The 22819-nt window shown below is 34.9% G+C and overlaps 2 protein-coding genes across 4 annotated transcripts; both read left to right on the forward strand.

Annotated features, from left to right (window-relative positions):
* Positions 1-1341: 1341 nt before the first annotated feature.
* Positions 1342-8609, forward strand: LOC107803062 (heterogeneous nuclear ribonucleoprotein 1). Of its 3 annotated transcripts, none has more exons than XM_016626660.2 (5): positions 1342-1460; positions 1734-1860; positions 2766-2991; positions 4102-5296; positions 8016-8609. In XM_016626660.2, the coding sequence occupies exons 3-5, from the start codon at positions 2767-2769 to the stop codon at positions 8027-8029; spliced, it is 1434 nt and encodes a 477-aa protein (XP_016482146.1). In that variant the 5' UTR covers positions 1342-1460; positions 1734-1860; position 2766; the 3' UTR covers positions 8030-8609. The 3 variants fall into 3 exon arrangements, with proteins under 3 accessions (XP_016482146.1, XP_016482145.1, XP_016482147.1); XM_016626659.2 differs by having other exon boundaries at positions 1412-1613; XM_016626661.2 differs by lacking the exon at positions 1342-1460 and having other exon boundaries at positions 1734-2168.
* Positions 8610-10641: 2032 nt separating this feature from the next.
* On the forward strand, positions 10642-14373 carry LOC107803064 (small ribosomal subunit protein eS8). The gene is made up of 5 exons (XM_016626663.2): positions 10642-10779; positions 10909-10981; positions 12621-12951; positions 13421-13593; positions 14030-14373. The coding sequence occupies exons 1-5, from the start codon at positions 10776-10778 to the stop codon at positions 14112-14114; spliced, it is 666 nt and encodes a 221-aa protein (XP_016482149.1). The 5' UTR covers positions 10642-10775; the 3' UTR covers positions 14115-14373.
* Positions 14374-22819: the final 8446 nt, after the last annotated feature.

Consider the following 22819-nt stretch of genomic DNA (forward strand, 5'->3'; position numbering starts at 1 on the left):
AAAAAAACTCCTTTTGACTCAATTGTATCACATAAAGTGGTATAGAGAGCATATTTAATATTACAAATTTTTAAAAAGGTATAATACAAACTTGGTCGGTTGACCGGAAGTAATTTTATTTGCTAGCCAAAAAGTATATAAAATATGTATATATATGTGTATAACACACACATATATTCAAAAAATATATAACTTTATCGATTATTATTTTTGAGAGTAGTTAAAAATATATATTTCGTATTTTAAAAGTCTTATAATCTATATCTATCTTCTATATTACATTAAAAGCACAAATACCCTTAGTGAAATATCGTTCGTCTTTTTTATCCTTTAAAAATAAAGTTCACACTAGGCAAAATAGTTTATTAATTATTATTCTATTATTACTAGAAATATTCATTTAATTAATTTCTTCACGTTGGATTAAAAAACATATATATAAAAATAATAATAATAATAATAGAAGCAGTTATTTTCTACCTTAAATTTTTTTGACAATAATTTTATTTCTTTCTAGAAATAAAAAAACAGTAATCATCCAATTAAATGCTCCGTAAGATAACTAAACCAAATAATATAGAATTTTATATTAGATACTCGAACAAATAAAATTTATTTTTAAGGCCATCAAAAATATAGTATTGTTGCATGATATTAGAGTACAAGTCAACGTATTATTCCATTTTGTCTGAGCTACTAACCTAATTGCACAACTCATATATCAAATTTATGATAAAGCATTAGAATACTTTTGTGTGATATAAATTTTTTCTTTATTAAGTTGACTAATAGCATCAATATATATTATTTTCAAGAGCTTGGGAAATTATTTAATGATTTTATTTTATAACTCTATCATATAGTTTAATAATATTCGTTTTACAATGTATTGTATTGTATGGTACTGTATCGTTTGATGAATACAATGTTTGGATAGATTGTATCGTTTGTTGTTGTTTCATGATATCTTGCACCGGCAATAAGAAGAGTAAACTTGTAATATTATAAAGAAAAATTATGATACGGGGTAAATTTATTATATAAAAAGGTAGGGTAAATAATAAAATAAAATTATTTAATAACAATAAAGGATGAGACGAGAGAAGCAACCACACCAAATCAGTTGTTACATAAAATGGCACATTCCGTTGTTTCGTAATAACGAATTTAATGATACGATACAAAAAAACTGAAGTAACAACCCAAAACAAACATCACATTTAAAATAACAATACGACACAATAAAATAAGTAACAACCATCCAAACAAGCTGTAAAACTAGTTACATTAATGTTATGACATATTCATTTAAATTTTGAGAAGATAAATTATGGAGTATCACATTAATTGAAAAGGGAGGAGTATTCAAGAAATTTTCATTCCCTTTCAATATTTATAATTTAATAAAAAAAGTGGAATAACCAAAGAGAAGAGAGGGACATTTGGGGGGAGAGAGAGAGGTAGAGGATGAGCACTCACATCCTCTGTTTTCACCTTATTCCTATATTATTATTAATATAATTAATAATTAATTAACTATATAGACCTCTTTGTTAGATCTCTGTTTATTGTTTCTAACCCATTTCCCAATTTTGATTTGTGTCTTGAAAATGGTCAGTCTTTTACAAATTGACCTCTTAACTTCCTTTTGCTTCATACATACGCTTTTCTTTTCTTTTTTTGGTTTTTTTTTTCCAGCTTCTGATCTATTTAAATTTTGAATTTTTTTTCAGACACATTGGATTGTTATTTGATTGATGGTAAGAGGATCCATGTTTTTGGATTGAATTCAACACTTTCTCACTTTGCTGTCTCTGATCAGTATTCCCACCTTGTAGTCTGCCTGATTTGCTACATAAGGTCTGTTTTTTAATTTGTTAATTCCTTTTTTAAAAATTCACATTTGGATCTTTTCATGTTTGTTTTTTATGTGGGATCTTCTGAATTTTCAATATTTTGTTGTAATCACCTGGTTTGCGTTAGTTCAATTCAGATGCAGGCAATTTTGGTTGTATAAAAGTTGTAGTGATTCTTTAGAATCCAGTTTTGATTAGTTATTGCATTATGTTGTGCAAGACTTGATTTTTTTATGTGGGGTCTTCTGAATTTTGGATTATTTTCGGCCGAGGGTCTATCGGAAGCCGCCTCTCTGCCTCTCCAGGGTAGGGGTAAGATTGCGTACAAACCACCCTCCTCAGACCCCACTTGTTGGAATTTACTGGGTCTTTGTTGTTGTTGTTGTTGTATTTTTATACCAAGTTGATAATCATATGTCTGTACTAATTTGATTCAAATGCAGGCAATTTTACTAATACAAAGTTGTAGTGATGCTCGAGTATCCAGTTTTGATTAATTCTTGCATTATGTTGTGCAAGATTTGATTTTTGATGTGGGGTCTACTGAATTTCGAATATATTTTATACCAAGTTGATAATCATGTGTCTGTATTACTTTGATTCAGATGCTGGCAATTTTGCTAATACAAAGTTGTAGTGATTCTCTTGTATCCAGTTGTGATTAATTGTTGCATTATCTTGTGCAAGATTTGATTTTTTTATGTGGGTGTAAATTAATTTTTTGTTGGCGATTGAACTTATGATGGCAGAAAATAAAACTGATTTGTTGTGTAGCTGCAATAATTTTGCTAATATAAATTAATAATGATAGTCTAGTAGTATTAATGTTTGCATTATGTTGTGCAAGATTTGATTTTTATATGCGGGTGAAACTTAAATTTATGTTGGCGGTTGAACTTATGATTGCAGAATGATGGAGTCAGATCTCGGTAAGCTATTTATAGGTGGGATTTCTTGGGATACGGATGAGGATCGTCTTAAAGAATATTTCGGGTCATATGGAGAAGTGGTGGAAGCTGTGATCATGAGAGATCGTAATACTGGCCGTGCTCGTGGTTTTGGTTTTGTAGTCTTTTCTGATCCTGCTGTTGCTGAAAGAGTGGTTAAGGAGAAGCACATGATCGACGGGCGAACGGTAATTCTTCTTTTGTCATCTCTAGTTCTTTCTAATAGCCCATTAGGCCAAGCCGCAAAAATCAGCTTATTTTGAGAAGTGATTTTTTTCAAAACTGCTTTTCTCAAAAGTACTTTTGGTGAGAAGCAGTTTGTGTTTGGCTAATTAGTTTGAAAAACACTTCTGAGCAGCAATTAGTGTTTGGCCAAGCTTTAAAAAACTGATTCTAAGTGTATTTTTCTCAAAAGTGCTTCTCAAAAAAGTGCTTTTGGAGAGAAGCTACTTTTTTCTGTTTCTCCCAAACTGTTTCTGCTTCTCCTCAAAAACACTTTTTTTCCTTCCAAAAGCTTGGCCAAAACACCTCAATTTTTGGCCAAAACTGCTTTTGGCAAAAAAAAGAGCACTTTTGGTCAAAAAAAAGTTTGGCCAAACAGGCTATAAATCTTCTAGACGAATTTAAATGGAAAAATGTAGTCAGTGAGGATTCATATAGCAGACACCTACTTGTTTGGAATTGAGGTATAGTAGTCTTTATTATTGTTGTCATCTTTGTTGTTGTTGTTGTTTATCTTAGATATTGGAGTGAAATGGATATAGAGGATTCATAAATCGAGTCCTACTAGTTTGAGATCGAGGCGTAATAGTTGTCAATTTGTAGTATTTCATTTGAGTGATTAGGGTGGTATACATAACTCTACAAGTTTAATAATCAGTGTTTACTTAGTTGTCAACTGGCGCGGGAAGCTGTAATGCGAGGTTGTTTCATGCTGAACAATTGATTGTACTTTTGTGGCAGCTAATTGATAGAGACCTCTCTTGTTCACATAAAACTTATTTACTCTTCAAACTAAGATGGATCCAGGAGTTAAGCTCTATGGGTTCAATTTTTAAGGTTCTCAGCATTGAACTCATTATATGTTTAAAGTTATCGGTTCACATCTACTATTTATTGCAGTTTTAATAAATTTTTACATATAAATTTATGCAATGCGTCGAAAGTACTGGGTTTAGATAAACGCGGAACCTAAAAGCTCTATCCGCCCCTGACTTCAAAGACTAAACTAGAGAGCTCTTTATCAAATGGAGAATCATCTCAATATCTGCAAATGAGAAATTGCTTTCAATTTTCAGGTTGAGGCAAAGAAGGCTGTTCCTAGGGATGATCAACAAATAATAATAAATAGAAACAATAGCAGCATTCAAGGATCTCCAGGTCCTGGACGCACAAAAAAGATATTTGTAGGAGGCTTAGCATCTACGGTCACGGAGAGTGATTTTAAGACATATTTTGATCAGTTTGGTACAATTACAGACGTCGTAGTGATGTATGACCATAATACTCAGAGGCCAAGAGGGTTTGGATTTATAACTTATGATTCAGAGGATGCAGTTGATAGGACATTGTACAAGAATTTTCATGAACTAAATGGTAAAATGGTGGAAGTAAAGCGCGCTGTTCCAAAGGAGCTATCTCCGGGCCCCAGCCGCAGCCCTCTCCCCATGGGATTCAACTATGGACTCAATAGAGCCAACAACTTCCTCAACAACTATGCTACTCACGGGTATAATCTAACTTCAGTCGGAGGATACGGGGTCAGAATGGATGGCAGGTATAGTCCTGTTGCCGGTGGTCGTACTGGTTTCTCTCAGTTCGCTTCTCCTGGTTATGGAATGGGTGTCAATTTGGATCCCTCTTTGAGCCCCACCTTTGCAGGAGCTTCCAACTTTAGCAATAATCTTGGGTATGGGCGAATATTAAACCCGTATTTCACTGGAAATTCAAGCAGATACACTACTCCTATTGGATATAGCACAAGCAGCAATAGAGGGGAGTCTTTTCTAAGCTCCCCAACGAGGAATTTATGGGGAAATATTGGCCTTAACTCTTCAGCAAATTCTGGTGGCCCGGGTTCATATGTGGGCTCCGCAAGTGGTAATTACGCTGTCTTTGGGAATAACAGTGGTAACTGGGGCGCTTCTCTCATTTCTGCTCCGGGTGGTAATTCTTCCGGATACGGTGGTGGGAATTTCAGGAGTGGGGAAAATAATTACGGCCTGGGGTCGGGCGGACTTGGAAGAAATAATGCAGCAGGTGCTGCTACTACTTCATCGTTTACAGCACCAACTGGCGCTTATGAGGGGTCTTACGGAGATCAATTCCGCGGCGGTTCAGTGTACGGTGATCGAGCTTGGCAAGCTGTGTCTTCTCATGCAGATGGTTCTGGTTCATTTGAATATGGTCTTGGAAATCCAGCAGATGTTTCTGCTAAAGATTCTGAGGATTATATTGGAAATTACAGTATTGCAAATAGACAATCGAATAGAGGTAATATTATACTTCGAATCGCCTCTCTTGGTATTAAATTTTAATAATTTATTCCATCATTTCTGAGTTTGATCATCAGCCTATCTTTTGGAGTATGTTGCTTTGGAATTTTAGACATGTCTTGTTATATTTCCAGATATTGGTTATACAGATATGTAACTGCAGTTTGCCCTCAAATATGTGTGTGTGTAACTGGTTAAAAGCAGAAGTGACGCTGAAAGTTACTAAGGTTATAATGTTCAACTTTTAATCTGTTTATTGTTTAAAAAGAAAAGAAAAGAATTATTCTAGTTACATACACGTAGTCTAGGCAACCAGAATATTTGCATGACCAAGATAAGATAAGATAGCAGAACATTGTTGCTATGGTGATGGGTTGTGAAAAAACTGGGAGAACTGCCTAGACCCGCTCATCTAGAGTGGAAAAGGCCATCTTCACCATTCACCAACCCTGAATGGTGTGTGTGTGTGTATACACCAGGACATGGATGAGAGCGTGATTTACTTTTCACCCTGACTATATTTGTGAATTGCAGGCAGGCCACACGTACACGCACACGCACACAGGTGCGAGTGTGTGCCAACAACAACAACAACAACAACAACGACCCAGTATAATCCCACAAGTGGGGTCTGGGGAGGGTAATATGTACGCAGACCTTACCCCTACCCCGAAGGGTAGAGAGGCTGTTTCCAGGAGACCCTCGGCTCAAAAAAGCAATAGGAGATGATATATTAGTGCCATAAAAATGCGTAATAAAAATAACAACAACAATATATAAGAGATATGAAATATGAAATACAGGATACAAAATACGAAATACGAAATAGATGGCTGGTATAGTACAACTAGAAGGGAAAGCCCTGCATCAATAGACGACCAATGACATTCCTAGTCTAACTCCTAACTGGATAGTCTCCCTCTATTGTGTTGTAGAAATATTCACTCTCCCCTAACCTACAACCTTAATGCTCGACCTCCATAATTCCCTATCAAGGGCCATGTCCTCAGTAATCCTAAGTCGCGCCATGTCCTGTCTGATCACATCTCCCCAATACTTCTTAGGTCTTCCTCTACCTCTCCGCGTGCCCACTACAGCCAGTCGCTCACACCTCCTCACCGGTGCATCAGTGCTCCTCCTCTGAATGTGCCCGAATCATCTGAGTCTTACTTCCCGCATCTTGTCCTCCATGGGGGCCACACCCACCTTCTCTCGAATATCTTCATTCCTAATCTTATCCATCCTTGTATGCCCGCACATCCACCTCAACATCCTCATCTCTGCTACTTTCATCTTCTGGATGTGTGAGTTCTTTACCGGCCAACATTCAGTTCCATATAACATGGCAGGCCTAACCACTGCTCTATAAAACTTACCTTTTAGTAACGGTGACACTTTCTTGTCACACAAGACTCCCGACGCTAACCTCCACTTCATCCACCCCACCCCTATACGGTGTGTGACATCCTCGTCAATCTCCCTGATCCCCTGCATAACCGATCCAAGGCACACTCACACAAATAATGTATGGTATAACAAAGGAAAGTTATCTAGTGTCTAAATGCTAAATACTTCATGCGGGTGTGGCCTAGTGGTCGATGGAGTGGATTGAGAACCATAAGGTCTCAGGTTCAAATTCCAGCGTGAGGAAAAAAAAACACTTTGGTGATTTCTCCCCATATTTCTAAATCTTGGTGGACAGAGTTATCTAGTCCGATGGGAGGTAGCAGGTATACCGTGGAATTAGTCGAGGTGCGCGCAAGTTGGCCGGACACTATGGTTAAAAAAAAATGCTAAATACTTCATATTTATTTTTGTAATTTATTATTTGGTAGCACAATTGTTTTGATTACAAATAGAATAACACAAACAAGCATGAGATTTAATATGAGATACTCATGTAATTAGGAAAAGAAGTCGGGGCGAGATGGACTATGTCCTTCCTCCCCTTGCCAGACTCCATTGCTTGATATTGGAGTCACAATTAATAGCTGACAGCAAAAGCAGCCTTAAATGGAAAATGTCGAGACAAACCAGTTTTATCTCATAGATACATTGTTCAAGTATACAAATAAAAGGATGTCTTTGTTGAAGTGTGTTACCATCTCATCTAAAAGCTTAAGCTGTTAGAGAGAGCACATTTTTATTTACTTAATTATGTCTTCAACTGTTCAACATGCCCCCTCATGTGCGGGCTTGATTATTGCTGATGAGCCAAGCACGTGGAATTTTTTTTGATATTGGGTGGCGGTGAGATTGGCTGCTTTATCTTATCTCTACTGTTCCTTGAGCCGAGGGTCTATCGGAAACAGCCTCCCTATCTTTATAAGGTAGGGGTAAGGTCTGCGTACACACTACTCTCCCCAGACCCATTTATGGGATAACACTGGGTTTGTTGTTGGTGGGTGAGGTGGTGGCGGCGGTGACACTCGAACCTAGGACCTTTGCCTGGTTTGCTACCATGTTGAAGTGTGTGATCATCTCATCTAAAAGCTTAAGCTGTTAGATTGAGCATTATGTCTTCAACGGTCTTCAATGAAATTTCATTGAAGATATATGATGCTGGGTTGCCTCCATTTCTGTTAAATTTGCGGTTGAATGCCTGAAAGAAATGCATACGTGCGCGTATATTGTTATTATTATTATTATTATTATTATTTTGACAAAATATTTGAGAAATTGAAACAGCTCATCTTTTCTTTTTCTACCGTTTTCAGGAATCGCAGCATAGGAGATCTCGTTATTTGGATATCTGAAGATAGATAGGAGAACAGACTTAAGAGAAACAAGTGGACGTCAATGTTTATAGTATCCCTCATAATATATATTTCGGATACAAGAAAACTTATCTATAGAGCTAGCAAGGCGCTTGTGACAGTTTGAAGTTTCAATATACTAAAAGCAATATAGGATCCATTTTCAGCACTTGATCGAGATGTATATCAGATGGCGAGCTATACATTATACCATCTATTGTAGTCGATGTGTTTGTGCACCCACGACAAGACCAGTACCTCTGGTACTATGTTGAGAGTTAGAGTTGTCATTTTTTATATTCTTTTTTCTCTGTGTAACTTTTTGTTTACTGTAATGAACTGGCAAAGTTGCCGGCGTTTGTTTTATAGTTCCCTTCTTTTTTCTTTCTGGGATTTGCATTTCTTTCAGATTGTATGTGAGATCATGTTTGATTTACTAGTGTGAAACATTTGGGGATACTAACCTAGTATCCCTATCAATAAGTACTGAATATTTTGATTCATTTGACACTGCACATTTTGTAAACAATATAGTTGAAACTTTATGTTTGTGTATGGAACTATGTTGCATATTAGATTGATTTTCCCCTTCTATTTGAAGTCTGTTTTGACTGGTATGGTTCTTTTATTTGTAGGTTTCTGTGCTTTTGCCAAGCAATTTGGTTGAACTTAACAGAGTTTTTAGTCAATATTATCCTTTTATCTTTGGGGGTAAGTTTAACTTTATCCTTTAAATATAACCTTGAGCTTAGGGTTATATTTACAAATTTAGAGGACAAATAGTGCTTAGGGTTATATTTAGAGGACAAAATTAAGCGTATCCCTTAACATAAGGGATAATTTTGGCTAAAAGTTCGAACTTAACACATTGTTTTATCAACTATTCCCTATGTCCCAATTTATGCGGCGGAGCTCGGATTTTGAGTGTCGAACTTCTTAGTTTTGACCATGAAGTCGGACATAGAATTTTTAAATTTTTTGAAACAAAATTTATATATTTGGAAACTACGTAAATAGTACTATAAGCCACAATAATTAACAATTTAAAATATCCAAGAGGGGCAGCCCGATATACTAAACTCCCGCTATGCAGAGGCGGAGCTATGATTTCAAGCTTATGGATTCAGGATTCTAATTGTTAAAAGTTACTGAGTTCTAAATTAATAATTTATACATATTTAATGAATTTTATAAGACAAATACTGAGTTCAAATTATCACGACTTGTTGTGATTGAGTCATAGTTATTGTTCTTGATTTATTACTTTAGTTAATATATTAATAATATGAGACATTGAAGGGAGAGATAACATATAACTTAGACAAATTATGATTCGCTATTAAATATTTTTCTTATGGGATATACAGGAACTCTAAAGGACTTATAATATGAACAACGAGAGAGTATTAATTAGAGTTCATCGAGAGTGGAGGGGCGAAATGTACGGATAGCTGATTTTGCGATCACCATACGGATTTGAAGTCGCAAGAAATTTGTCTGAAATTGAGAGATTACATACATGAGTACATATACTTGTACCAAATTGGAGGGGCATTTGTATCTATACCCGCTTTTTGGGTTACGTTTTGACTTGTGTCTGTTTTATAAAAAAAATTCTAAACGTACCCACTTTTTCGCGTAACTTCAGCATACGGGGCTGAAGTAGCCAGTGGCGGACCCAGGATTTTGTGCAAGCGGGTTCAGTCAGAGAAGTCCATAACTAACATAAGCTATATAAGCGGGTTCAAAAATAATTTCTATACAAAATTTACCTTGTTTTAGCTAAATTTATACATATACACAGTATTTTTTTTGACGAAGCGGGTTCAGTTGAACCCACTTCTCACCACTTGGGTCCGCCCCTGGAAGTAGCAAAGGCAATCATGCAAAACTTCAGCATTCTAGTAGACGAGACTGAAGTAGCAAGTGTGCTGGAGTTTTTGTTTGTAATTGGTGAACTTAAGCATAGTAGCTGAAGTTTTGTTCTCTATTTGCTGAAGTTTTTGTTTGTAATTGCTAAAGTTTTTATTTTTGTAACTGGCGAACTTCAGCTTTAGAGCTGAAGTTTTTGTTTATAACTGGCGAACTTCAGCTCTAGAGCTTAAGTTTTTGTTTGTAATTAGCGAACTTCAGCCTTCTTAGAGTTGAAGTTTTAACTGACTTTCCATATGATTCGAACGTTGATAGTATTAGATGGAAATACAGGTGCTCACTAACTTATGTAATCCTCTTGGTCAGATTCCTCCAATTTGGTATACTTCTTAAATACCAAATTGATGAACTAAAATGTTTCCATCTTCTCAGCCCATGTCAATTACTGGAACATTTTCACAATTAGAGACTTCAGAAAGGAGTGGCCTATTGGATTGAGAGTGGATATAACTTTGAGGAGGAGAAGGAGGAGGAGAAAGGGGGCTGAAGTTATTTAAAAAATGGATACAAGTTAAAAAAAATTTAGAAAAATGAATATAAGTTAAATGGGGGCGACCAAATATGGCGTCCGTGCAATTTTTACCAAATTGGAACAAATAAAATATGGGGGACCGGATTGAGTTAGACGCCCAAAAACAAGGACTAATACGTAAAGGGAGGACAAAACTGGTATTTAATCACAGCTAGGGTTTTAAAGTGGTTTAAAAGGCCAGCCGATCTCTTTTTTGCTGAGCCCTCCGTATTAGAGCATAACCGTCGGAACCCTAGGATCCTTCGTCGCCGGCAACAATGGGTAACGAAATTATTAAACTTCTCAGCTTTCATATTATCGTCCTTAATCTCGTATGTTTGTATCCTGGTCTAATGAAATTGTGAAAATAAGCTTAATAAGAGTAATGAATGTGCTTATGGTATGTGATAGGTATCTCTCGGGATTCGATGCACAAGAGACGTGCCACTGGAGGCAAGAAGAAGGCGTGGAGGAAGAAGAGAAAGTAAGTTAAATTACTTTTTTATCTCAATATGTTCACTACTTTGGACCTGAATGGATATAGAGGATTCACATAGTCGATCAGAACTAAATTTGGACTGTGCATAATTGATTTATTAAGTGTCACACTATTTTGGACCTAGAATAGAATGGAATGGATACAAAGGATTGACATGGTCTACTAAATAGGTATTTCTTCCTATCTGTCTAGGCTTTGGTCGGTAGAGTTACCCCGTGCCTGTGTTGGTGGGAGGTAGCTGGTATATGGTAAAACTTACTCGGTATGAGTAATGTTGATTTATTGAATATCCAACTATTTTGACCTGAATATAGTGGAATAGAGTTACCCAGTACCCGTGTTGGTGGGAGGTAGCTGTTATCTGGTAAAACTTACTCGGTATGAGTAATGTTGATTTATTGGATATCCAACTATTTTGACCTGAATATAGTGGTATGGGTAGATAAGATTCGTATAGTTGACCAAGACTAATTTGGGATTGAGTGTAGTTAATTTATTGGATGATCTATGATTTTGGACCTGACTATATTGGAAATGGATGCTAGATGATGATTCATATAGTCGACCAAAATTAATTTGTGAGTGAGTGTAGTTGTTTTATTGAATGTCCTACTACTTATGTCCTGGCTTGTAAATAAGGTTTTTGTTCCACCTTGAAATCTCTATGTATCGTTCTTGATTATTATAGGCAAATGCAGTTAGGAAACACTAAAAGACCCATGGCTTTCACTAGAAGTGTTTTTTCTCTTTCTTGAGCGCCTCTAGTTCTAAAGAATTGCTAATTTGCCCTGTAACATATATGTTGATTCCTTGATGGAATGGATATAGATGATTCATATAACGGACTTCTTTAGTTTGACATTGAGGTAGAGTTCGTTGATTAATAGATAGAGAGAGAGATAAGGGGAGTGGGGTTTGGGGCTCTGAAGCTGGTTCTTCTGTTTTTTTGACAACAATGTTACTTGCATCTATTATATGGATTTACGCTAATGAAGTTATACAAAGCTAGAAATGCAGTGGATTTTGCTGGATAGTTTTTTTTTTCCTCTTTCTTGAGAACCTCTAGTTTTAAAGAATTGCCATTTGGCTTATAAGACAAATGTTGATGGAATGGATATTGGTAATACATGTAGCTGACTCTATTTAGTCTGAGGTTTTGGCTGTGTTGAATTTTGGGGGTAGGGTGCAGATGTGAAGCTGGGCCTTTTATGAAGGAAGATATGTAGATTCCTTAGTGGTTGTTTAATTACCGGGATAAATCCCGGTATAAAATTGGAGATTATATTTATCCCATATTTGGTTGTGGGTATTAACTAATAGATAAATTTATGCCAATTTTTTTGTATTAGCTATTCCATATAGGATTGTAATCCCGGGATTACAATGTATATCCCTCCTCTGAACCAAACGACCCCTTAGAGTCTAGTGATTGGTGGCTTTTGTTGCATAATTGCAATGAGTTAGTCTCCTAGAGTCTCTCTTTTGGCTAGATCTTCTCAAACTCTTCTTTAAATTATTCTGTGAGGTGAATTTTTGTAATATTGGGCTGTCCATAGATATGATTTTAGTTGAGTGTTTATTGGTCATGTTATGAGATTGACTTTGATTGTATGTCTCTGTGAAGGTATGAGCTTGGAAGACAGCCTGCAAATACAAAGCTGGTGACTAATGCTAAGACTGTTAGGAGGATAAGGGTCCGAGGAGGCAATGTGAAGTGGCGTGCTTTGAGGTTGGACACTGGAAACTTCTCTTGGGGCAGTGAGGCTGTTACTAGGAAGACTCGTTTATTGGATGTGGTGTACAATGCCTCAAACAATGAGCTGGTTAGGACACAAACTCTAGTGAAGAGTGCAATTGTTCAAGTTGATGCAGCTCCATTTAAGCAGTGGTATCTCCAGCACTATGGAGTTGATATTGGTCGCAAGAAGAAGAGTGCTGCCAAGAAGGAAGGAGAGGTATTTGCATGAATGCTTTCCTCGTCTTACGTGGTCTCCTTTATTCATGGTGCTCCACTTTGGTTGATATGATAATCAATTTTATGGTGCTATATATTAACTTGAAGTGCATTATTGAACACTTAATTGTAAGATGTTCTGCTTGAGCCTCTGTTATCTTTTAACTGCTGTATGTGGTGGCTCTGATGCATGGAAACAGATAATTGTTTGTATTAAGGTCTTAAAGAAAATTCCTTAAACTTCTTCCTCCTCTTTTGTGAAGAAAAGATTGTATTTTCTTGATTATAAGATTCCTTATAATTGTGTGTATTTTTTCCCTTCATCAATAGGAAAGGGTTGTATTTTCCAAATGTCTTTTCTGGTGGATTTTGTCCTAGTATGTGTTTAGTTGTTCTACTAATTTGGTTGCCACCAGAAAATTGCTCTCAACTAGTGCATTATATGATGGTTTTTATTCATTGGTTCACAGGAGGCTGAGACTGCTCCTGCTGCAGAGGAAAAAAAAAGTAACCATGTCCAGAGAAAGCTGCAAAAGCGTCAACAAGATCGTAAGATTGACCCACATGTTGAAGAGCAATTTGCTAGTGGCCGTCTATTGGCTGCAATCTCGTCACGACCTGGCCAATGTGGCCGTGCCGATGGGTATGAGTTGTCTTCTCTATTAGCTTTGATCTTTTGTTGAAAACTGTATAGCTCAACCCCATAATCTCTTCATTTCACTTTACCAAACTGCTAAAAACATTTTTTACTCAATGTTACAAGCACATTTTTTTGACAAAAGTTTCTATTTGATTGTTCACATTTAAATGACATAGCAGTCCAAGATTGTTTCTAAATTCTCTGGAATTTGTTGACTTTTTTTGTTAACTATGAAAACTCGTGGCAGTTCAAACTCTTTGAATTGGAGTTCTAGTTTTTGCTTTAGTTTTCTTTGGTTATGAGAGTGAAAGCTGCATCTTTGTCGCTTTTTATATGGCTAAACTTGATTCAGAATATGATGTGAATGAATGTTCTTTTCCTGTTTGATCTGTATTTAACTATTTGTCATTCTCTCACATTTCTCATTTAACTTTGACAGTTACATCTTGGAGGGTAAGGAACTGGAGTTCTACATGAAGAAACTTCAGAAAAAGAAAGGGAAGGGTGCAAGTGGCGCTGCTTAAGAGTTATAGCTGATTTCTGTTATATCATCCAAAGCGTCGAATCATATTGCCTCTGTGTTATTTACTATTTACAGAATGGGTATTAAGAACCTCTTTAGCTGCTAGAGTTAGATCAGCCCATCCTTTTGGAATGTGATAATTTTGAGGACAGATTCATCCTACTGTTTTCTTCTAAAGAAGATGTCATTAAGGTAGTCTCATCATTCAGCTTTCAGGTTTTACATTGTTTGAAATTTTATATACTATGGTTTGCTTGCTGACAGAAAACCTTCAAATATTAGTGTTTCACATTGTCTTCGTAAGTTGCGCAAAGTCCCCTCAGCACACAAGCATTTATGACGTTTGGTAATTCAAAATGCTATGGAGCTTGAATTGTTGAAGTACTGATGATGCACTGGAACATGTATAACACCACCAATTGAGAAAATGTAGACCCGTAAATTATCTCAATCATTTATATCTATTCACACTCGTTAAGTAGTTGAAAGGGATCCTCGGCTTAATTGGTAAAGTTATTGTCATGTGACCAGGAGGTCATGAGTTCAAGCCATGGAAATAGTCTCTTGCAGAAATGCGAGGTAAGATTGCATATAATAGACCCTTGTAGTTCGGCCGGATTCTGTGCATAGCGGGAACTTAGTGCATCGGGTTGTCTTTTTAGATTCACTAAAGTAGTTGTAAAAAGGGAAAAAACAAATGCATTTAATGATTGAAACTAGGGGTGGGTATAGTTTGGGCAAACCTGAAATCCAAACCGAAATTCGATTTTTTGATTTTTTGGTTTGGGTTTTAGATTTAATTTTAAAAATTTTTGGATTTCGGATTGGATATTGGATTTGGTACTTCAGATTTTTGGATATCGGAAAATCCGAAATTTTACACTTATATTTAGTCTATTATCCATATGCCAATAGTAATAAGTGCAATACCCTATCCATTAGATATTATCTCATATATTCAATATTAATTACTAAGATACTATCAGAATCTTTTCTATTTGGATATAATTTTACTATTGCTACTTCTTATCGGTCATAGTAATGTCTCAATTGCATTTTCTTGATAATACTTTTATTACTTGAATACTTTTATGAGAAACTTTTCAGGTAATTTAACATGAGTACTTCATTTGGATATTCATTTTTGTAAAAAGAAGAAATATCTCAACTTTTAAGCTTAAAACCGAAAAATCCAAACCGATTAATCCAAAATCGAACTTAAAAACTCCGATCCAATACGAGCTTAGTTGGATTGGATTAGGATTGTCATTTGTTCAATCCGAAAATTGAAAATTCAAACCAAAATTTTCATATCCAATTCATATTGTCCGAACACTCACCCCTAATTGAGACCTACATAATTAGGACCTACATAATTAAGAGTTGGGTCTAGAAACAAACACTTAGATTTATCAAGTGTAAAGTCGCCTACTCATCCAAGCAATGTGTTAAAGGGAGTGTGCATAATATCGTCCGAATCGAAAAAACTGGTTGAACCGTATATTTTGATTTTCGGTGTTGGTTTAATCGATTATTCGGTTGGTGTGCGATTTATATATTTTTAAATGTCGATATTTGGTGTGGTTAACGGTTTTGATTTTTCGACTAACCGAAAAAACGAAGTTTTGGGTAATATTTACTCCCTCATTTTACTAGCCGAAGTTTTGTGTCTCATTTTACACCACAAAATCAAAAGTCTTCTCTCTTTTCTTAAACTCTGTGTCCAATCAAATATGTTCACATAAATTGAAACAAAGGGAGTAAGTTATTTATAATTTAATACTAAAGTAAAGAGGGACTAAGGAGGCGCAGCAGCCACTGCCAACAAGTTTTAAGTTACTATTAAGTAAGTACGGAATTTTTTTTGGGAGAAGTTAAAAAATAGCTAGATTTACGAGTGGTCGTTCAAAAATAACTACAATTTTAAAAGTAATCAAAATATAATCACTTTTCATGTAAAGATAAATCTGAACGAAAATATTGTTCAAAATCCGAAAAATACTCCAGCATAATATACTAGATTTCCAATATAATATACTGGAGTTCCAGTATACTCCAGTATAATATATTGAAGTTCCAGTATAATATATTGAAGTTCCAGTATAATATATCGGTCCAGCATAATATGCTGGAAGTCCATACACAGGTGCTCCAATCTCCAGTAGCATAATATGCTGGAAGGTCATACACATGTGCACCGACCTCAAGTATATTATGCTGGAACTTTCTGTGTTGCGGTAAAATAGTGGCTATTTTTCAATGATTTTGTAAACGCTGATTATTTTTGAATGACCAGTCCGAAAACTGACTAGCCTGTGCTATTTTTTCGATCTTTTCGTTGCTCAACCTACCTCCTTTTTAGCCCAATTTGTATTACCCAATACTCACAAATCTGAAGCCCAAAATCACAAGTCTAATTTCTATCTTTTACTGACTGGCTGACTTCCTTCCTCCTCTTGCTGGCTGTTGCACCTGCTGCCTAATGCCGAGTGCTGAGTGCTGAGTGCCGACTGCCGACGCCTTCTTCCTCTTCCGCCGCTCGTCGCCTCAACGCCTCATCCTCTGTCGTTCTTCCTCAGGTATGTAGGAAGTAACCTTTTCCCTAGTTCCCTCCTTCTTTTGAGTTCTGATGTGCATAAAAAGAAAATTGCAATCTGTTGATAGTATTTTAGAGGCGGAACCGTACCGAACTATAAATACTTTGGTTTGGTTATTAATATTATAAAACCGAAAATCGATAAACTGAACCGTACTTTCGTGCTAACTGTAAATACTTTGGCTTCATGCTGTCACTTAGAAACTGTAATAGAAGTTAAGTATTCCATAGTTGGAGAATTCATTTTCCAAAAGTTTTAATTCCTACTCTTTTTGTGTGGCTATTATATTCTTTAATTTATCTTTTGTATGTTCGAGTTGTACAATTTTTAGTGTGGAAATTAGTTGTGCCCATGCTCATATAAATTAGGTTCTTTGAACTCTATTCTTAGGCCCGTTTGTCCATAATTTTTTTCGTTTTTTTTTAAATAAAAATAAAAATATATTTGTCCATAAAATTTTGATTTTTCGAAAATGAGTTTTTCAAAAGACCAATTTTTCAAATTTTTCAGTTTTTTTTTTCCAACTCACAATATTGCAGCATTTATTCAAGTGAAATGCATGTCTAAATATAATTGCAGATTCCAAATATTATTTTTCAACTTAATTTAAAATACTACTTTTTTCAAAAATTACAATTTTTATGTTTAAACGCATACTTAGAGTTTTTTTGGCTTCTTTCTTTCAAAAATTTAGAATTGCGAATTGTTCTCCATTAGGTAAAACCAAAATTGAATAGTAAGTTTGTTTCAATAATAAACACTAATTATGAAGATTTTTATTAACTAATTTGTACAATGACATTGTTGGATTCACAGTGTTGAGGCTCAAGTTTTTGTTTACAAGAGTAGAGGATAGACTCCGATTTGTTTATTATAATGGGTTTGCAAATAATTATGATAATAACATTATATAATATAACTAGAGTTGCATGGTCCTTAACATGGAATTGTGGAGGTCGAGCACTAAAGTTGTAGGTTAGGGGAAAATTGTGAATATTTCTACAACACGCTAGAGTGAGACTAACCAGTTAGGAGTTAGTCTGAGGATGATACTGGTTGTCTACTGATGCAGGGCTTTATATGCTGGTTATTACTATACCATCCTTCTATTTTGTATTTCGTATTTCGTATCTCTTATATTGCTGTTATTTTATTACGAGTCTATCGATGATACTAATATATCGTCTCTTGTTGCTTTCTTGAGCCGAGGGTCTCCTAGAAACAATCTCTCTGCCCCTCGGGGTAGAGGTAAGGTCTGCGTACATACTACCCTCCTCAGACCCCACTTATGGGATTATACTGGACCGTTGTTGTTGTTGTTGTTATTGTTGCGCAACAATGTAACTACTTAATCACAAATACTCAATTTTGAAACAAAGGCAATGGAAACGCTGTATATTACCATTAGCGTTTTGTTGTACCATCACTTGTACTATAGGAAATAATGCTTAGGTTACATTGAACGATTGAAAACTTGGATAATAAAGTGGTACGGAAGAATCTATATCTATATTTATATTTATATTATATTAAAAGGAGAGTAGTATGCATTGTGCTTAAATCAAGTGAGAAGCTAAAATGAAGTCACTTGGCAATTTTAAAACAACATTAATAATTAGAAACTATAAATAGAAACATAATTAATGGAAGTAGTAGTTGAATGAGAATTATTTTCTTAATTATGATAGGAAATATGTGTGAGCACGTGATTTTTGCCTTACGAAAAACTGCTCCAAAATAAATCAAAATAAATTTCTTTTACTGTGTAATTTCCGAATTTGCGTGGTGTTAAATATTGGTTTATGTCCGTAAAATGTTTGTTTTGTTATAATTAAACAAAATTAAAATAAAAATACATGTTTCATGCATATCTAGGATTTAAGTATACATTTAATTAAGTTAATTTAAATAAAATCATAAAAAATATGCATTTTTGTTCTATTTTTAATGTTCCATTGTGTGATTAATGTTGTCTATGTGTTAATAGTTGTTAAAAGGGTAATTAATATCTTTGTAATGGTAATTTTGTTTTTATAATTTTAATTAAGATTTTTGTTAATTAATAATGAAATTAGAAAATAATAAATAAAAAAAAATAATAACACAAGTTATACAAAATCGGACCTGGATTAAAATCCAGGCCCAAAACATTAATTCCCTTCACATCCCAATCCCCTTTAGCCTAGGTCCGGTCCAGTCCGAAAGGAGTCAATACGACAACGTTTAGTCATGGCTCAGCATGGACCGTTCGATCAAATCCAATCAACGGACGAGATCTTCTACCCTTACCCGAAACCCGTAACCCGACCCTTTGACCCAATACAGGCCGACCCTGAACTTAGACCAAACGACGTCGTTCGGATTAGTGGATTAATCCTGGCCCTTAATCTTACTTGATCGGACGGATAACATCAGTCCACCCCACCCCTATATAAGTCCCCAAGCCTTACCCGGCCCCTAACTAAACACCCCCACTCTCCTACACTGTTCATCATCGTCCCCCAAGCCCCACTCCTAACCCTAGCCGCCCTAGGATTCCACCGCCTGAAACCCGGCGGCATCAACGCCGCCGGTCACCAAAATAACACCATAGAATCCCCTGAGCCTCCTCTATCCAAATATGTTAGCCGTTGGGCTCGAATCCTCCTGAAGGTTCTCGAATCTTCATTTGAAGATTCGAGCCAAGTTCAGACCTAAACCAAATAGCACCTAGTTAACACCATAGCTTCCCCTAGTCATCCTGAGTATGGATCTGTTGGTTGTTTGGCTCGAATCAGTCCCGAGCTTCTCGAATCTTCTTTTGAAGATTCGGACCAAACAAGGATGAACTCAGATCCGTTTCAAATTAACACCAAATAACCCCTAGGCTACCCTCACCATTGTGTCATGTTTGGTTCTTCTCGAATCTGACCAGAAATGGTTAAATCCCAAATCGAGTTTTTAAGAACCCTAAAAATACCAAACTTCCGGATTCTGTGCATATTAAATGAAGATTGAGGTTTAATCGACCTTAGTCGAAGTATTTTCAGTGGAAAATACTTCGACTAAGGTCAGTTTGATTTCAAACAAAAATCCGAAATCCAAGTTGAGTTCGAGTCGGAATAAAATTGAAGATTCAAAGGTATTTTTTCTATTTATTTTGTGTATTATATATGTATTTTTGTGTTTGTTTTAGTCTGTATAATTTTTCAATCTGTTATTATCATACTGTCTCCTACTCGTCTACCTAATTTTAAATGTGAATTGTTTCTGATTGATTGTGCTTAGTTACAATGTGTGTAATCGACTCGATTTAGTTCGTCGATTAGTTATATTATGAATTTTCATTCATAATAATACTGATTGAAACAACCTGTTTTCTATCATTATGTGCTGTTTGTTGACAGATATTGTAGATAATCATCAGTTAAATCATCCTGGTTTATATGAATCTGTCAATAAGTGTTGTATATATGTTGTCTGAACATTAAAGTGTCAAGGGCATTGTCAGTATTGGCAATGATCCTGTATGTGTCTGATTTTGGTTCAATGTTAAATCCAGTCTGAATTGTTATGATAACTTCAGTAATGTTGTTATGATGTTAGTTCTGAATTCAGTATAATATTGCTGTAATGTCCAGTTTGAATTCAAGTTTGCAAAAGTTGGTCAAATGCAATTGTGTTAGGAGGTTAATAGGATTGGTTTTAGCTGTAAATCAGGGAGATAACTAAGTTTGTACAGATTTTAGAATCTGTTTTGCTATAGGTTCTGATTTTTTCAGTAATAACATCAAGATTTCAGGGGCACTTCTGGGAATGAAACAGTAAAAAACAGGGTGTTAGTGCTAGTATATTATAATGTAATGTTAGTGGCTATTAGTTAATGATACTAATGGGGAACAAGGGATGATGGGCTGCTGAAAATCAGGGAAAAGGTTTTACATAATGGGGTTTTCTGTTTTTAAAAAAGAAGAAGGGGGTCCAAGAAGCACTTAAATTGCCTAGGACCAGCCCTGTATAAATACAGGAGCTGGACAGCCAGTTAAAAGAGAGAATTTTGAGTGAGAAAAACAGAATTTGGAGAGAAAAGAGAGAAACAGAATTTTCAGAGAGCTTTTTAACAGAGAGAGAATTTTTAAGAGAGAATTTTTAAGAGATTTTGAGGGCTGAGATTTTAAAGGAAGGAAACAGAAAATAGAACACTCACATACACACTCACATACAGATACAGCAGCAGAAAAATAAAATCAGAAACAAACTGAATTTGAAACTGAAGAAAAAACTGAAATCTGGAATGTTGTTCTTTTGTTGAATCTGTTCAACTTTATGTGATTCCACTGTTCAGTTAAAATCCGAAGTGTTTCTTAAAAGTACTTTACTGTGCATCTGGGCTCTTCGAATCCTATTCCTGTTCAGATTTACTGTGTTATCAGTATATTCTACTGAATTTGTTACTGCTGTAACTGCTGAAACTTACTTCTTCTACCTCCATTTTTAGGTATATGTCTTTTAAATTTTAAGTTGGAAAGAGATTTCAGCATGACCCATCAATGAAGTTTGAATTGAAATGCTATTTCCAATTATCCAAGTTCATTATTTTCATTTTTTATGTTTATTAATTAGTAGTGAACTCAATTTGATAGCCATAGGTTAAATTGTCTTATTTTGAAGTTCATATAAAACTTTGTAATAATGTTATCCATGTCAAACTTCATTAGTTTAAGTTATCTATGAGTTATGTAAATAAGAAGCATGGTAGAAAGTTGGTTTTATTTACACTTCATGGTGTTGTTAGATAGGTATAGCATAATATAGCATTATCAAAGAAAATATGCTATAAGTTTATCTTGTTAGTTAATTAGTTGTTGTTTAAAGCTATATGATGATTAGCTGCAATTTGCCATCTTTTGGCATAATATTGGTGGTGTTCATAATTTATAGTTGAAAGATGTATTAGTATAATCCGTATGTTCAAAAGTGTCAAATATAGTAAATAATATTGTATGCAATATCATTTTATTAAGTCAACAAGACTTATTCTCTTTCTTAGTAATAAAAGGCTTAGGAACTTATACAATGCGAAAATTAATAGTTAGTAATAATTCACATAGATTGAGAATCAAATTGGTTTGATTATATCTATATCTATCCTAACTCAATCATAGGCATAACTAAGTAAGTTAATTTCATCTATTAAGATTAAAACGAGTATGTGAGAATAAGTTGAGTTGTATATACACAAATGGCAACATTTTAAATCAATGGTAATTAAAAATAGAATTTGCATTAAGTAATCATGAAAATTCCCGGAAAATATTTCCTTCCTTTATGAATCATTTATTTTCGGTTTCAAATGCAATTTATTCTTTGGCATATATATATATGTCCCATTTGTTTTAAAGTTAGTATTAATCATATTTTTATTCTGTCCTTTGACTTTGAATAATTGGAATGAATATGATTTATATTCGGAAATTATAATCAATGGTCAATATTTAATAAATTGTGGTTTACTTTCCAAAAAATTAATGAATATCTTAAAACAAGATTTCTCGTGATATAACAATATTTTTTTTTTGGAAATTCCATAATATCATTACAAATATGTTGCGCAATTAGGGATACGTTCGCGTACCCTGATTATACTTTTAAAAGCAAAATTTCGGATTATGCGTACGCGCAATTTCGAGCGAATATTTAATAAAAGGATTTTTCTAAAGGCGTTAAATCAATTTCATAAAAATCCGATATGTACGGTTCATTATTCAAGAAAAATAATTATTCTTGATTCAACGCAAATCTCGAAAAAATGTGCTTAATAAATATATTGTCAAAAGTAATTGTGTATACGGGCGCGTGACACAATTCCGCATCTTTTTAATTTATAACACGAATATACGTACGCGTAATTCGATTCAAAGAAGGTTTCTCAATCACAATAAGTATAAGCGGTAGTAAAATCAGATAACATCAATATTTAATAAAATCAAGATGATTAAGCCAATAATAAAAACAGTTAAGCGACCGTGCTAGAACCACGGAATTCGGAAATGCCTAACACCTTCTTCCGGATTAACAGAATTCCTTACTCAGGATTTCTGGTTCGCAGAAAAATAAACAGAGTCATATT

The sequence above is a fragment of the Nicotiana tabacum genome, chromosome 1 (genome assembly GCF_000715075.1).
Source record: "Nicotiana tabacum cultivar K326 chromosome 1, ASM71507v2, whole genome shotgun sequence".
Taxonomy (NCBI): Eukaryota; Viridiplantae; Streptophyta; class Magnoliopsida; order Solanales; family Solanaceae; genus Nicotiana; species Nicotiana tabacum.

Bases quoted from the DNA above. Each gene is read 5' to 3' on its own strand.
- LOC107803062 (XM_016626660.2), top strand. From the start codon at position 2,767: ATGATGGAGTCAGATCTCGGTAAGCTATTTATAGGTGGGATTTCTTGG. The intron at 2,992-4,101 runs GTAATTCTTCTT...TTCAATTTTCAG, and splicing joins ACATGATCGACGGGCGAACG to GTTGAGGCAAAGAAGGCTGT.
- LOC107803064 (XM_016626663.2), top strand. The intron at 10,982-12,620 runs GTAAGTTAAATT...GTCTCTGTGAAG, and splicing joins GCGTGGAGGAAGAAGAGAAA to GTATGAGCTTGGAAGACAGC. The intron at 12,952-13,420 runs GTATTTGCATGA...ATTGGTTCACAG, and splicing joins CTGCCAAGAAGGAAGGAGAG to GAGGCTGAGACTGCTCCTGC.